This window comes from Argiope bruennichi, chromosome X2 (genome assembly GCF_947563725.1).
Source record: "Argiope bruennichi chromosome X2, qqArgBrue1.1, whole genome shotgun sequence".
Lineage (NCBI taxonomy): Eukaryota > Metazoa > Arthropoda > Arachnida > Araneae > Araneidae > Argiope > Argiope bruennichi.
In genome coordinates this window covers 12,168,915-12,184,211 of record NC_079163.1, presented here as the reverse complement: position 1 = coordinate 12,184,211, position 15,297 = coordinate 12,168,915, and the positions used below count along the sequence as shown (strand labels likewise).

The 15,297-nt window shown below is 29.4% G+C and overlaps 1 protein-coding gene across 1 annotated transcript in view; it reads right to left on the bottom strand.

Moving 5' to 3' along the window:
* Positions 1 to 7,462: 7,462 nt before the first annotated feature.
* LOC129960762 (uncharacterized) overlaps positions 7,463 to 15,297 on the bottom strand; it is an 82,818-nt gene continuing 74,983 nt past the window's right edge. The window contains exons 15-16 of the mRNA XM_056074374.1: positions 13,888 to 14,054; positions 7,463 to 10,709 (exon numbers count right to left, since the gene is read on the bottom strand). Of these exons, the coding sequence (XP_055930349.1) occupies positions 7,809 to 10,709; positions 13,888 to 14,054 (3,068 nt within the window). The 3' untranslated portion in view covers positions 7,463 to 7,808. The remainder of the gene's footprint in view (positions 10,710 to 13,887; positions 14,055 to 15,297) is intronic.

Genomic DNA, 15,297 nt, shown 5'->3' with positions numbered 1-15,297 from the left:
TTGTTTAATAGCATTCTTATAATGCTGAACATGAATAAAATTATTCATTTGCTTTAATCTTTTGTCCTTTCATTTGAAAAAATTTTACTTATCTTCCAGAAAGTCTGCTTATTTACTGAGTAGCTTTCTTAATAGATTACTTTTACAACATAGACATTAGTTTATTGAAGGCAGTATTTCCATAATCTGAACATTCCTTTTCTTCATTTATATTTATTTTGTAAAGTGGTAATTTCTTGTTATTTAAACTTATTATATGTTAAAGACAACAAATATTGTGAGAAGGAAAATTTAAAAATATTTTTTCTTGAGAGTTAGGCTTAAAATTTCACTAAATGGAAGTTACTTTTATACAGTTTTTCAACGTCTGGTTGTGTAAATATTCAGGGCCAGATTATTAAAAAGGCAATTTTGTTTAAAAATTTTAAAAATGTATATTACTATATATATTTTTTTTAAAAAAATTCCGTTTCTATATTAAATGCCATTTGGATTGTGTTGAAAGTTTTTTACTATTTTGTTTTAAATTTGAATTCTTGAATTTTTTTATATAAAAAATACTGAAACCAACTTCTCGAAAAAACCCCCATAATTATTATCAAGATTATCAGAATTTGCTACATAAAACTGTTTATCCAAATAATTAAGATAAATAAAAAATATCTGATCTAGCCAATTAAAGGGCCTCCCTAGACTCGCATTATCTAAAGGCCTCAAAGGTCTTAATCTGGCTATGTATCTGTATACCACTTGGTACCCCCCAAATTCTTCGTGACCTCATGTGGGCTCACAATCTTTCTCTTGTATCATATGCACATTATAACAAATCACTTACACAAAAATGATTCAAAATTCGCATTACAAAAATTGTCTTTTAAAAAGTTTTTATGTAATTCATTTCTGTTATTTAGTTTACTGGGTAATTTATTTTTAACCAATTAAATCAAGATGAATTCCTGCTTTAAGTATTAAATTGTGAAAAAAATGGCTATTAAACAATCAAGAATTTTAATGTTATTTTTAGATTTCATTGTTTCAGTTTCCTGATAGTGAGACTTGTAGAAAGTTCGTTTGTGCCTATCGAATAGTTTTGGAGATCAGTAAAATTAAGCTGTTTCGTTTTTAGATGCTTTAATTTTTTTTTCTGTAATCTGTTCTTAAAGCCGAATTTAAATTATATACGATAATAAAATGAATTATTCATAAATTTGAATTCTTTTAATTGTGTGAATAAATTGACAGAAAAGGGGCCGAAACCTTTGCATTAAGATGATGATGATTTGCTTTTGAGCAATATTTTTAATCTAACGCTTGAATTTTTTTTCCCCCTTTAATGGCGTATTCCATAAAATTATAGTAAGGGCAAATTTTAGAGGTCTTTTTATTTCATTCAGTAGAAAATAAAAGCTTAAAATTTTCTGCTGACTTTTAATTTTTCGTATATGAAGTATAGAGAAAGTATTATAATCGTCAAAATATTCGAAGATTTTGACATATCTCCACGTTTCAGACCTCCTTGAGTTCGAAAAATACATGCTTGATATTAAGTCTGTCAGTAAACATGATAAATCAAAAATATTTTGAGCTAAATGGATGAAAGTTGATAGATGGACTTAAGACCAAATTTTTAGATTTCTAGCAAAAGATGAATGAAACACATTCTGTGGAAATGTGTCTGTCCTGCTTTCGATTACAAATAAACTCGATAAGTACAAAACATAAAGAGGCTAGATAGATAAAATTTGATACACAGGCGTAGCATCTAAAATACAGATTCTCATTATTCATAAATGGAATGACTTAAATCAATGAAATTCGGTATGTGATCCCTTGACTATTGTCACGGAACCGCTGCAGTTCCGTGTGAAATTTTGGTTATTTTTGGCTATAAATTTAATAAAAATGCTAGATTCATGCCACAAATCTATATAACTATTGTTTATCAATGCCGTGCAAGGATTCATGGCCATACCCAAGATTCACAGTTTTATGTGGAGATAAGACCTTTATTGGAGAGTATACAGCGAGAAAGTTTCGGGGATTTCCACTGGTTTCTGATTCTGGGCATCTGAATAGAAGTTAGTCAGTTACTTCTCATATAATGGTTTTCAGTAGCCACCGAAACATATTGAAAAATTATGCTATTTCAAGGGTCACGAGATTCTTGAAATTATCTGAGTGTTATGCTGAAGAATAATGTATATAAATAACATAGTTTTACAGATGGTTTATTATAAATAGTTTACTTTTCTACGGGAGGGCATGGTTTGTACCCGGGGAGCTAGAAACCATGCCCTCCCGTACCAATGATACGAGTCTTTTACATCAGGGCGCAAGAGAAATGTGTGAGAAAATTTTCCCTTGGTGCTTTTACCGAGAGATTCTTATAGGGATTTCTTTGACCCGTGTCAATTCAGGAAAAGGAATCTTGGGTGTTAAAGATAAAAATCTTTTTTTATCCCTTCGCTTGCAGCGTGAGAATTACTGAATCGACAATGTTTTAGAGACAGTATTAGAAATAATTAAATAAAAAAAGTGAAATTTTGATGAGGAAATAAGAGAAAATTTTAGATTCAAATAATATGGACTAATTTAAGATAAAAATTAGGAAATTACTTAGGTTCTAAATTAAATTAAAAGATATTATTTCATGCATATGGAAGTATCATAGTTACAAAAACCATACGCCTTTTTAGGATGAAAATGCTCTGTTCGATAAAGCTAGCAATTTAAGTGGAACCGATTTTCTGTATCTATTCATTGATTTCTACATTAAATTGCTAGAATTTTTATTGTAATGACTATTAGGTCCAATATTATGGATAGCATTTATATTTTGAATTTAATTTGATTAAATAACTATTCAAGACATTACACGTTACGTTTATTACATTATGGATCGATGATTGTACAGTCGCAGAAAAAGAAAGAAAGGAAAAAAAGAAGAAAAAAAGCCGTCCAGTTTTATTGTGCTGTCGATCATCATCTATGAAAACTAAAAATACCATTTTAAAGCTATGTAGTAGATTAAAAGTTGTTCTTAAAATGTTCCTTAGAGGATAGTCTATATATTTAAAATTGTACGAACTTTGCAATTTCCTATGACAACACTCGTTTTTTAATGTCATGAATTCCGCATGGAAAAACTATCCAGAGTACTAATTTTAGTTAGTATACCATGATTACATCGGAAGATATTTGGAATTTTCTTTTATTGGTGTTGTTTCCATGTTTAGATGTATAAAATTCAGATACTTTCTGAGCGTCGGTAATAATATTTTTATTTTTGTGACACTTCAAAAGCATCTGTAAAGTTATGATCTCCATTTTAAAATCGATTGCTACTTTATGCGTGATTAAATAATTGCAGTGAAAATTTCTGGAAGAAATTGGATCACTCTTTGTAAAAAATATCCAAGAACAATGAGAGTTTTGTTTAAATTGCATCCTAGCTTGAAAGCATTAAAATGGAAAGCTTTGTTGTGTGAGCGAAAGAAATAAAATTCAATTTAATTTTTTATTGTTTAAAAGAAATATTAATTTTAATGTTAAAAATAATATCTTGCAGAAAGAGAGAGAGAGAAAAAAATTAACTGATTTTTATTCTTTTTGCTTTTTATTTCTTTATTCTTTTTTTTTTTCTTCTTTTTTTCTTTTCTTTTTGTTCTGTATATCTTTATCAATATATACTATTCCTATCCTCATTGCTTACTACTTGAAACACTGAAATGATACAGTACTTTATTTTACCGGCATATAAAAAAATGTAGTGCATTTCATTCAGTGATACATGGAAATCAATTTTCTTACATGCTTTACCGGCAACTTAATATTTTATATAGATGCTTTTTGATTGCGAAACATTTTGTTATATAAAACACACGTATACAGAATACATGCTTGTTATACAAATGGAACGAAAATCCCAAAGCATCATTCTGAATGTTCATTAATTTATTCTACATATATTTAACGTTCATTACAGTTGTATTTTTTAAGTTATCGTACATTACATATTTTACTGCTTCTAATATGAACAATAATTATTATTTATAATTTTAAGAATAATAATTATATATATAATTATAAAAATAATTAATCCATAGGATGTCATTAAGAAGTATGCATTTTGATAATCGAAATTTTTTTAGCAAATTTAGAATTTTTTCGATTCAATATAGCAAAATGAATTCCATTAAATTGGCATTTATCAACCAAATATATTAAATGAAGTAATAAAAATTGTAAACAAGAGTTACGAATCTTAATAATACATCTTATTATAATTTATCAAAAGCAACATAATTATACCTAAGAATTTAAAGTAAATATATATTTAATTTTTGTATTCGTTCTTAAAAGATTAAAATTCTTAACAAAAGGATATAAGAACAGAGCCGCGATGGCTTAAACATAACTATCTGACATACCACGATTGTTCATATCACTGAGGTCAAATAAAAAATGACCGCAAATTTTTATAAAAAAGTCGGTTATAATCGCTTGTTTTCTTTGTAAGTATTAAATCTTTAAAAAAAGTAATAACTTAGAAATGATTTTCATTCGAAATTTTATGTAATTTTTATATTATAAAGTGGGTTTTTTTTTTTTTTTTTTTTTTTTTTTTTGCGTAGCAAGGGAAATTCTTAGAAAACTTTATTTTTAAAGAAGGTTATTCATTTCGACATTCAGATAAATTGAAATATATTATTTCAAGATTTTATTTCTTCCGCTTCTATCCTCATTTAAATATGAAATAAAAAAAAGCGTAGTTTCATACTGACAAAAATAGTGGCAAACTAAAATATTAATCAATAATTCTTGAATCAATAAAACTATTTGAACATCTTCGTTTTCGCATGTGCAGGAATAAGTGTAAGATATACTTTTCATCCAAAGAAATTAATGCTAAATGCTTATCTTATAATGTTTTGATCTTACCAATTACTGTATAACAATATTATAATAATTACAAATACGGCAAATAAATTTTGTGAAATGTGAAATTTTTGTTAGTATTGAGTACATAAACATCAATACATTTAAACAAATACAAACGACCCTTTTCTTTTTGCAAAATATGGAAGATCGTTAATTATACATTAATTATAAAGCGAAATAATTTTGTCAGCGTGTTTATAAAATTAAGTAGTTACAATTCCACATAATATTCATTAGGAAATAAAATTCCCATTTTCGGTAATGTTTTATATTTTATAGGAGACAATATATGAACCTATGATTAAAAATTTTAGCTTGCCGCAGTGACAGATATTATCCTCCAAATTTAAAAGGGGTGATAGTTTAAATATTGTGGCAGAGGAAAGCAGTTATTTGCTGCTAACGAAAAAAATTTTTGACACGTTCTTACATTACAAAACCTGGAAATTGATTGAAGAGATACATGATCAGCATTTTGAATGCCAAATAAAACGCTGTCTATATTTTGAAATTTATGAATGTGCTTCTAAATACATCTTTTTAGAGGTAGTACAGAAGTTTAATGTAACAGAAAAATCATTTGTAGGAATAAGCTGAAATTTTGCATGCCCACGTAATCCTTCGATTGGCATCCAAATTTAAGTGTGTTGCCATTTCAAAATTCTTAAACTGTAATTCTAAAAAATTTTTCGAATATAATTTTTTTTATGATAAGTACGTATATGTGCAAAAATAGTTTGTGTAGAATGCCTAATATTTTCATAAAGAAAAGTGCTTAAGTCAATAGCTATATTATTTTTTAAGATATGAATGAAAATCAAAAAAAATATTTTAACATTAGAAGTTCAAAATTTTGTTAGCTCATAATTCCGCAAAAAATAAACTTAAGCTAATAAAATTTGGTTTCGCGAAAAACTTTTGTTATTTTGAAATTCGATGAGAAAAATGGATGTTGCCATTAAAAATTTTGAAATTTCTTTTTATTCAATATTTAAACAATCTCTTATGAATTTTTTAATTCAAAAAATTTTAAGAGTGCGTTAATTTCTTTCGAATCATATCTTTTTTTTTTTAATAATAATACGATGAACGATGCCAGAATAAAGCTGTATGGTTCCTTTGTGTACCCTCGACAAAGCATCAAGTTAATTTTAGATATTATTATAAAAAAAAAAAAAAAAATTAACCGCTTGTGGCGTAGCGCGGATAAATGTCGCCTTGTCCATAGTATTATTTTTACATCCCCAGTCTCGCCAGTGACTTAGATAAAGTCAATGACTCCCACTCAATGATTGGGTCGCGGTGGCTTTTGGTAGTAAGGTCACGGTTTCAGAACCGGAAGGTTTCGAGTTCGAGACCCTATTCCACTGAAGAATTGTCGTGTAAGCGAGTCCGGTGCATGTTAAATCCGTCGGAGTCAAACGTTCTCCTGCTGGTGAGGAGAGGAAGCTTGAAGAGGGGTGCCAGCTCAGGTGTAGTCCTCGTCATCTGACCGCAGTACAAAATTGCGAGGTGCGTCCCAAAATAGCCCTAGTGTTGCTTTAAAAAACAGGACGTTAATATAACTAAACCAAATCCACTGCATGATTTAGTTTTTTCGTCTTCAGATCATATTTGTCTTTAAAAGTGACGTAAACGCACTAATATTTTGATTTCATGGTATTCCTTAAGACAACATACCTCCTACCCGGGGAAATTACACCTTCTTGCCCTTCGTTATTGATACTATTGCATATGATGTAGAGGTTAAACATTTCTCTAAATAATATTTATAATTTTAAAGTTTTAAAATTAAAACACATATATTGTATTAAAATTCAGCAATCACGAACCAATCAAACAAAATTTTCATTTAACACAAATATTTTTGATATATATGTTAAGATAATTTTATTTTCAATTAAAAATTTGATTTGCATTCATTGTGTATTCAATCCAATGTCAACATAACGATTTTACTTGTAGTGAAATATATATTTCTTCAGTTGACTTATGAGCTTTAATTTAAGCGCAGATAATTTTCTTCAGACAAAGAATAGCCTAATGATTATTTCTTCCAATAAAATTGTGCTGTTTGAAATTGCTCACATCTCATTCTTTTTATTTATTTATTATTATTATTTTTGTGAACCGATTTTATTGAGATGTCACTTTTTAAGGCATTTGAACGAGTTGCTCATTTTACTGTCATATGATTCAGTAATGATTTATCCAATTATATAAAAAAATCTACGGCAGATATTTCTGCTTTATTTTGATGATGAAAGTGAACATTTCCTTGAAAGTAAATAGAAGTTAAAAAAATAATCCATTGAGTTTCAGTAATTAAATTAAACTTATTTTCTTTCCAATTATTGTTTCGAAACTGAAAACAGAGCTGAATTGTTTGTTTTTTAACTGCTTGCTTGCTGATGAGTTAAAAAATTCCTTTAACATATTATTTTTTGGTTCTTATGGTTCGAATAAATGAAAAAAAAAAAAAAATTCTGTTGAGCAATTATTTTTACCTGCCAAGTTGATATTCCAGTATAAAATATTTTATTTTTCATATGGATAACAAAAAAGTGCGTAAATTACAATGAATGAACTACAAAAATAGATGGACCTGCCATCATTTATAACTTAAAATGTCGTTTCAGTATGCAGTCATCTTTCGAAAATGGTATGAAAAGTGTTAACCGTTCTTTTCTTTTCTTTTTTTTTTTTTTTTTTGTTCGCAAAATACTTCACATCTTCTACATACATCTTGCCTCCCACGATACTGATGTATGTCAAGTTGCAAATAGTTTTTAAAGTTCATAAATATTCAATAGTCTCCTTCAATTATCTCGGAGGAAAAAATTTCTTTTGCAACGATCAGTCTATCTTTACGATGGACCACTTATTAAAGACAAAACATGATTTAAAATTGAATAATCTGTGCCATTATCATGGGATGGTTTCTTTTCTGATATATGAGGAAGATTAATATTTTCTGGAACTCTAGGTGGTATATCGGGAAGTTTAGTGTTAGTTTCAGAAAGATTAGGAAGGATATTTTTTCTTCCTTTGTGTTTTTCTATAGCATCATCATCTAGAAATAATGGCTCAATTTTTTTTTCACTACCTGAATTATTAGCTTTAAAATCGTCTTCTGTTGACAAGACAATTTCTTTACGAGGGAAAGATTCTAAAAATGTAAGAACCGAAGCTTCTTTGTTGGTTTCTTTTTCTGCATTATCAATACTCGATTCTGGAGGAACAGTTAATTCCTCTAACTGTTTAACTTCCAACTCACTGAAGGTAACAGGATTTTCAGTAGTTTTTTCTATAAAAGAAGGCGATGTTGATTGTTGTTTTCTATGAAAGGGCCTATTCATCATTTGGGAAGATAGTTTGGGTTTATTTGGCGTAGATTTTAAGCGAGCTCCAAAAGGTACGTCATAATCTACGTAATCTGACGAAGGATTTACATATCCTTCCTCTGAACTGTTATCACCATTTTGCTTATTTTCCTCTTTTCTAATGGACTCATCTTTTGTGTCATCAGATTGAACCTCTACAATAGAAGAGCTTAATTCAAATGGTTGTATTTCTGACTTCTGATCCTCATTTGAATTAGATACAAAACTGTCTGAATTATGATGAACTGTTAAATTGGCTTTCATGTTGCTAGGTTTCTGTTCTAGTGTCATTTGTTGCTTTTCGCTTGGTAAGTGATTTGGTGCTATTGGATGTGGTGCAATAGCCTGTTGTTTAAATCCATCCATTGGAATCGGCAATTTTTTAACAATTTCCTCTTGTAAATGAAAGGTTGGCCTTTGGGGCATTTGTAATCGATTTGGTGACATAATTAAAGCAGGAATGTTCCTTGTATTTGTGTGGCTTGTTAATAATTGAGGGCGAGAATTTTTAGCTGAATGCTGAGTGACTTCTGTATTCAAAAATGGTGGTAATATTTCTTGTTCTTTTGATGCAGACCCATCGTCTGGAATTTTGATTCTTATATTATTTTCTGCAGAATTAACAATTGGATTTACCATTTGTGGAAGAAGGGGAAATTTGTTATTAGAATTCATAAGTGGCATCGAATCTCTTGGTCTTTCAACACGATGTGGAATTCTTTGTCGAAAGGGTGAATTTCTTTGGGAACCTGAAAAGTGTGGCGCTATTTCTCTTTGAGGATTCTGAAGAAACGGGTTTGGCTTTATTTGAAATCCTCGAAACGGTACTCTAGTAGGTGCTTTATCTCGCTCCATGCCGTTAAATGATGGTTTAATGATAGGTCCTGGCCGTCTGATATTAAATGGATTTCGATGTCCATTGAGTTTCATTACTGCCGATCCTCTTTGATTCTCTAAGTTTTCGTTATTTTTTATATTTAATCTTTCGGGAAAGGGATTTGGTTTAAATAAGGATGGATTCAAAGGCCCTTCTTCTCCAACGAAATCTGGACGACGTTGGATTGGTGGTGTATGAATCATATTATTTGTCTGTAGTTTATTTTTAAGCTTTTGATCTGAAGTACGTACAATTTGCATACGAGGCATTTCATTATTTTTTCCTTTATCTTCAAGTGAAGCTTGCAAAGCTACCTGAACTCTTTGTGACGATATTTCTGTTAACTCTTCCTCGGGAGAATTAGGGTGTCGAACATGTTCTGCAAGTACTGCTGGTTGCTGCATGAATCCCAATCCTGGAGTCTTCGGACGAGGCATATAACCAAATATCTGAGGTCTTTGTTGTAGTCCTACTTGTCTCTGAAATAACTCTGGAGGTAGACCGTTCATTGAAGTAAGAGGCCTATGAATCATTTGAGGATTCGAAGCGGATAGTACAGGTAAATGATCTAAAACATGATTCAGAGGATAAGATTCATCTTGTGAGTAATGAGAGATATTGAATCCGCTGAAATCTGGCACTCCAGGTTTGAAAGTTCCATGGAATGGTATTGATTCATTAAAGAGGAAAGGCCTATGAGGTCTTCGGAAATGTGATGGGGGATGATCAAATTCCTGAGACAAAGAAGATTCTTTTTCTTTAATTGGATTCAAAACTAAAGGTACAAAGCCCCCCTGAAATTGAGGTTTAAATCTCGCGGGCTGTCGTGGTGTTTGAATTACTTCTTTTTGATGAACATTAACAGATGGTGTTTGCTGTTTCATTACTGGTTTCTCTTGGGAACTGTAGTCTCCTACTGGAATTTTATTATGTCTAACTGTAGTTTTCGCTTCCGTGTTTTGGTGATGGTGAATATTTTTATCTGATCTTTCTGATTCATCATGTGGATGAAGAGAGTCTGATGAAAGAGGCTGCGAAATTTCCAGTTGTAAAGGTTCTTTCGTCCGAGAGGAATCCAAAGTTTCTGTTTCTTCTGATGAATTATTATTTATTTGAACAGTATCAAAAATGTTACGATTATCATCATTCGCTTGATCGCCAATAATAGTTGCACTTCGTTGATTCTTTATTCCTAAAAGGCTTTCGTCACTATCTGGAATTTTATTTATAATATTTCTATATTGCTCGTCTACTTCTTTTTCCTCTAAATCTGGTTCACTTTCCTTTTCGATTAATTCACTACTGTTCTCTAAATCTGAAGAATGCTTTGTTCTTTCGAAGTTCCATTCTCTTTCCAATTCTGGTTTTAATTGATTTCCTTTAATACGAGACCTTTCATTAAGATTGGAAGAAGTGTTTTTCACTTCTTTCAAATACGAATCTAAAGTAGTTTCTTCACAAAAATTCAGTACTCGAATCTTTCCTCCCAGATGCTTCTCTGTAAAGCTCTGCAATAAATTAATATCAAAATTATATATGTCAGTGTATAATGATACTTAACATAATGAAATCTTCAATACTTTCGTTTCTTTCTGTGAAATCTGAAGGAAATATAGAACTAAAAATGAATTTGTTTTCCAAAATAAATAAATAAGTAAACCAATGAGATTTTTCAGTTGAATTTTAGGAATGCGAAATTAAAGAAATATAATATACAATAAAATTGAGACCAAACTCTATAAATGTTATTAAATATTGAAATGAATTCTTTAAAAAAACTTTATTTTTCCATTAAAAATGGTTATTATTTTGAAACTATGAAGACAATAAACATAAGTAGCCAGCATAACAAGTATAAGTAAACAGCAAACATAAAAAGTAAGCAGAACAAAAAATTCTCTTAAAATTTTGATTAACAAATGACGATGTTTTTTTTTTTTTTTTTTTTTTTTTTTGCCTGTAATAAATATATTGATTGAAGTTGAACGATGCTTACCAGAAATGGAAATTTTAAGGAAATAAAATAACAAATTAAAAATAACTGTTCTTAAACTTAAATCTGAATTTGAGCAAGGTCGCAACTACAAACTTGGGGAACCATGCCAATAAATGATAATGTTGTCTTCTTTATTGTTTGTTCGAAAATGAGCTATCTTCTTTCTAGTTACGGTTGATTTTTTTTAATAACTAAAATAGCTTTATGCACTTTAAACGAATGAAAACTTTTCGATGAATGTTTCTTTGATGTGTTATTTTTATTCTTGTTTACCCCTTTGAGACAAAAAGAATATGATATCTGAAGCTATGTGACATCGTACTGAGTTTAATATGAAACAATTTCAATATAATTAAGATAAAATATTTACTAGCAAATTATTATATATTTTATTTTTATTTTTGGATTAGAAAATTCTATGTTTATAAGCTTTTAAGGAATAAATTATTTTATCAAGGTTAATTTTTTAGATTTTATTGATTTTTACATTTTCTTTTTCATTAGAAACGAAATTCATTTCTAATTAGATAAATAATTTATTGCTGGTAATTGGTTATTTCTAATTAGATAATTAGATAATTGCTGGTTTCTAATTAGATAAATAATTTATTGTTGGTAATTGGTTGTTTCTGGTTAGATAATTGGTGGTTTCTAATTCGATAAATAATTTATTGCTATTTATTTAATTTTTGAATTTTTAAAAATAAAATCCCCAATATAAGAAATCGACATATTTTATATCTTCATACGATATCCCCAAAGCTCAGGGCCTGGAATAATAACTCGGTGATAGCTGTGTCGTTCGATTTGAATCTGTTTGACTTAATTTGCTTAAAGAAAAATCAGAGAGGATTGGTTATAAAATTCTATCCAGATATTGTTTTTAATATTGTTCGCCAGGAATTTTATGTTTGCTTTTGTAAATACATATTAAAAATGCCTATTAAAGTAGTATTACGTTTGTTGCAGCTTATAAATATCTCTGAAGTGTTGTTGTTTGAGATATGATATTTTTATCCTAAGCAAACTGGCACAAGAAAAAAATAAGTAAGTTAATATCATTTAAGCTCATTTTAATTCTTGGAATTCTAAATGTGTAGGAAATCTCAAAATTACAGCTTCTGTCAGTTAATGTAAGATTGCCATTAAAGGATGCCATTTCCGTGAGAACAGGAAAACAAGGCAAAATTGAGTAAAAAAAATATGAAGCGGACATGTAAATAAGTATTCGAGGATGAAGCATTAAACGTTAATATATTAATAATTAAGGAATTTGTGCTATAAAGAAGATTAAAGTTGAGATCCGAGTCCAACAAAAATGAACGACTTAATAAAATGAAGCATATTATCTCGATGTATCTGCGTATCTCCAGGATGATTCAAAACTTATCGTTCAAATTTCGTGGGGAGGTAGCGATTACGTCAGAAAGCCTATTTCACATAAGAAAGTAGGTCCGAAAATGTACGCATGCGTATGTAGAGAGCGCTGTGTGTACCCAATCAATGTACAGCTCGCCCGACCCCCAGCACTTACTGCGAATCTGTACTTTACCTTGTTGGAATAAAAATCACATTCGTCACCAATTAACTGTATTGTTTTCTTATGTTCACTTCACTTATCCATTTTGTCCATGCAGATGACGTTTGCGGACATACTTTCCTATGTGAAATCGGTTTCTTGACATATTCCCTACATCCCAACAAAATCTGAACAATAAGTTTTGAATCACTTTGAATATTTTCTCTGAGAATTACAACGAAGTATCAGTGGCATTGCTGAAACAGGTCCTACACATCTGCAATAATTCCATTTCCTCAGCAATAATTACATTAAACATTTTGGTTGATTGATTTTGGTTTCTTGTTTTCTTTAGATCAGAATTTAATTTTAAAATTTTTCCGTGTTTGCATTCATCTGTGAGGAGTACCGACAAGTTTCTAGCTGTTTTGCTAAGCATGATTGCTAACCTCTCTGTTATCATTCAAGTAAAAAGTAAAGGACAGACCTTAGCACAATCCTTAAATAAGAAGTCGCACAAAGTACAAGAATTCATATCTGTTCGCTGGATTTTTCCAGAAATTTTGAAGCTTTCCCAAAGTTTCAATATATGTTCTGTTCAAGAAGTGATAGTAAAGAATTTCGATCTGTTTTTATTTTCTTGATTTTTTTTTAATTGCCACAGGTGAATCATCGGTGGTGTGTCATAAATGATTTCCATAAAATATATTAAGGAAAGAGTTTTTTCCCCGTAGTATGCTTGAACAGTAGCAAGAGAATCTCTACAGAGGTTAAATATATCAGATATAAGTTGTCGGACGATTTCGATGGGTTGCCAAGATTGTAAAATAAAGTGATGGTAAATCTAGAATTGCTGTCAAAATTTTTTGACAATATTTAAGTTTTTAGATATCAACATGATTTATAAATTTTATTAAAAATTAACCTTTTGTTGCTTTTTTATTCTTTTAAATGTACAGATTAAATAACTAGTTTAATTTCTGGAGGTCAGCGTTTATAATAAAAAGGCATGATAGTTATAAGAAATTTTAAAGAATCATGAGAAATTAGAAAATATCATGAGAACTGGCCCCGAGAAAAGTTATGGAGTTTTGAAAAAGTATACAAGTTAGATATGGCTATTAAATAAACAAATAAAATGTTTAATGATTTTTTTTAGTTTAATCTGTACCTGATAGTATACTGTATTCGGAGTATCTGCATCAGGCGTCCATACAAGTTTTGCATAATTTCCAGGTTCACACGAAAGCATTAATGCTGAAATGGAATCGGCAAATGACGTCGTCACCGAATGTTCTGGGTCTTGATCCGATACACTCCACAAACAAAGTCTTCCTTCTGAAAATGAAACATAAGAAATTCAATTAAATCGTTTATATATCTCCAGCAATTTAATTAATTACTGCATTCTTTCTATACTGCATTGAAAAAATAGAAAAATAAAACTAAAAAAATATTTCAACCAACCTCTCTACTTTTAAATAATCAAAAAGTATAATTATTAGTTTTATGTATTTTAAATAATGTACTATTCTTAATAAATGTAAATTTGAATTGACCACTTCAGAAATTATATGAAATCTTTCTTACTTTTATACCCAAATAATATCAATAAGTTATACATAACAAGTTGTCTACTCTTGAATAAGTTAGTAATAAATTATCTACATTTGAAAAAACTGATGATTTAAAAACAATTCAAGCATGATTTCATTTATGTTTAACCTACTGGCAACTTCGTATTAGCAAATTCAATTTTTCAAAAATCTTTTCTTTTTTTTTCTTTCTTACTGATTTTTGTAAAAGTTCGACTTTTGAATAATCGTATTTTACAAAAAAAGCTTACTGTGCAAAATTGACCTTTTCTTTTCCCTAAAATGAATTTCTTTGTAATAATCAAAATTTATATAAACTATTGGCTTTTTTTTTATGGATTCACAAATGTTCTGAATTGTATAGCAAACAGAATATACCTGGAACTGAGTGAAAGTCATAAAATCTAAAACTGAGTGTATTCATGAAACACACTGAAATACCTCCCATCTATATTAGAAATTTTCGCACAAGGCCGAAGGCTTTACAATAACACTACTTTTTAAATCTATTTGTATTTTCCTCAATTCAAAAATATCTTACAAGGAGAGGGCACGGGGTTGAAATCTGAGATTGGGATGAGATTTAGTATAATGATAGTATACATTTAGAATGTTCATTCATGAAAATATTAAAACGCAATGGCCAGTCAATTTCGAGAAAATGGTCCTCAAACTTTTGGTAAAGCTTATATACTGATAACTTGCCACCCGTCTCGATGATCTCGATGGCATGGTTGTCTAGGTAACCGTCTCGTATGCGGAAGGTCAGGATTCGCACCTGGCTAGGATTTTTTTAATAACCTTTATTCAATTAAAAATTTACAAATACTCTTAATTTATATGTTTTTAATTTTTTTATCGAAAAATAAATTATTATTATCGAAATACATAATAATAAAATTAAAATTTAAAAGAAAAAAAATTATAAATACAGATGCATTTTTTAAACAAAATAAATTATTTAAATTTAATTAACTATTTACAGA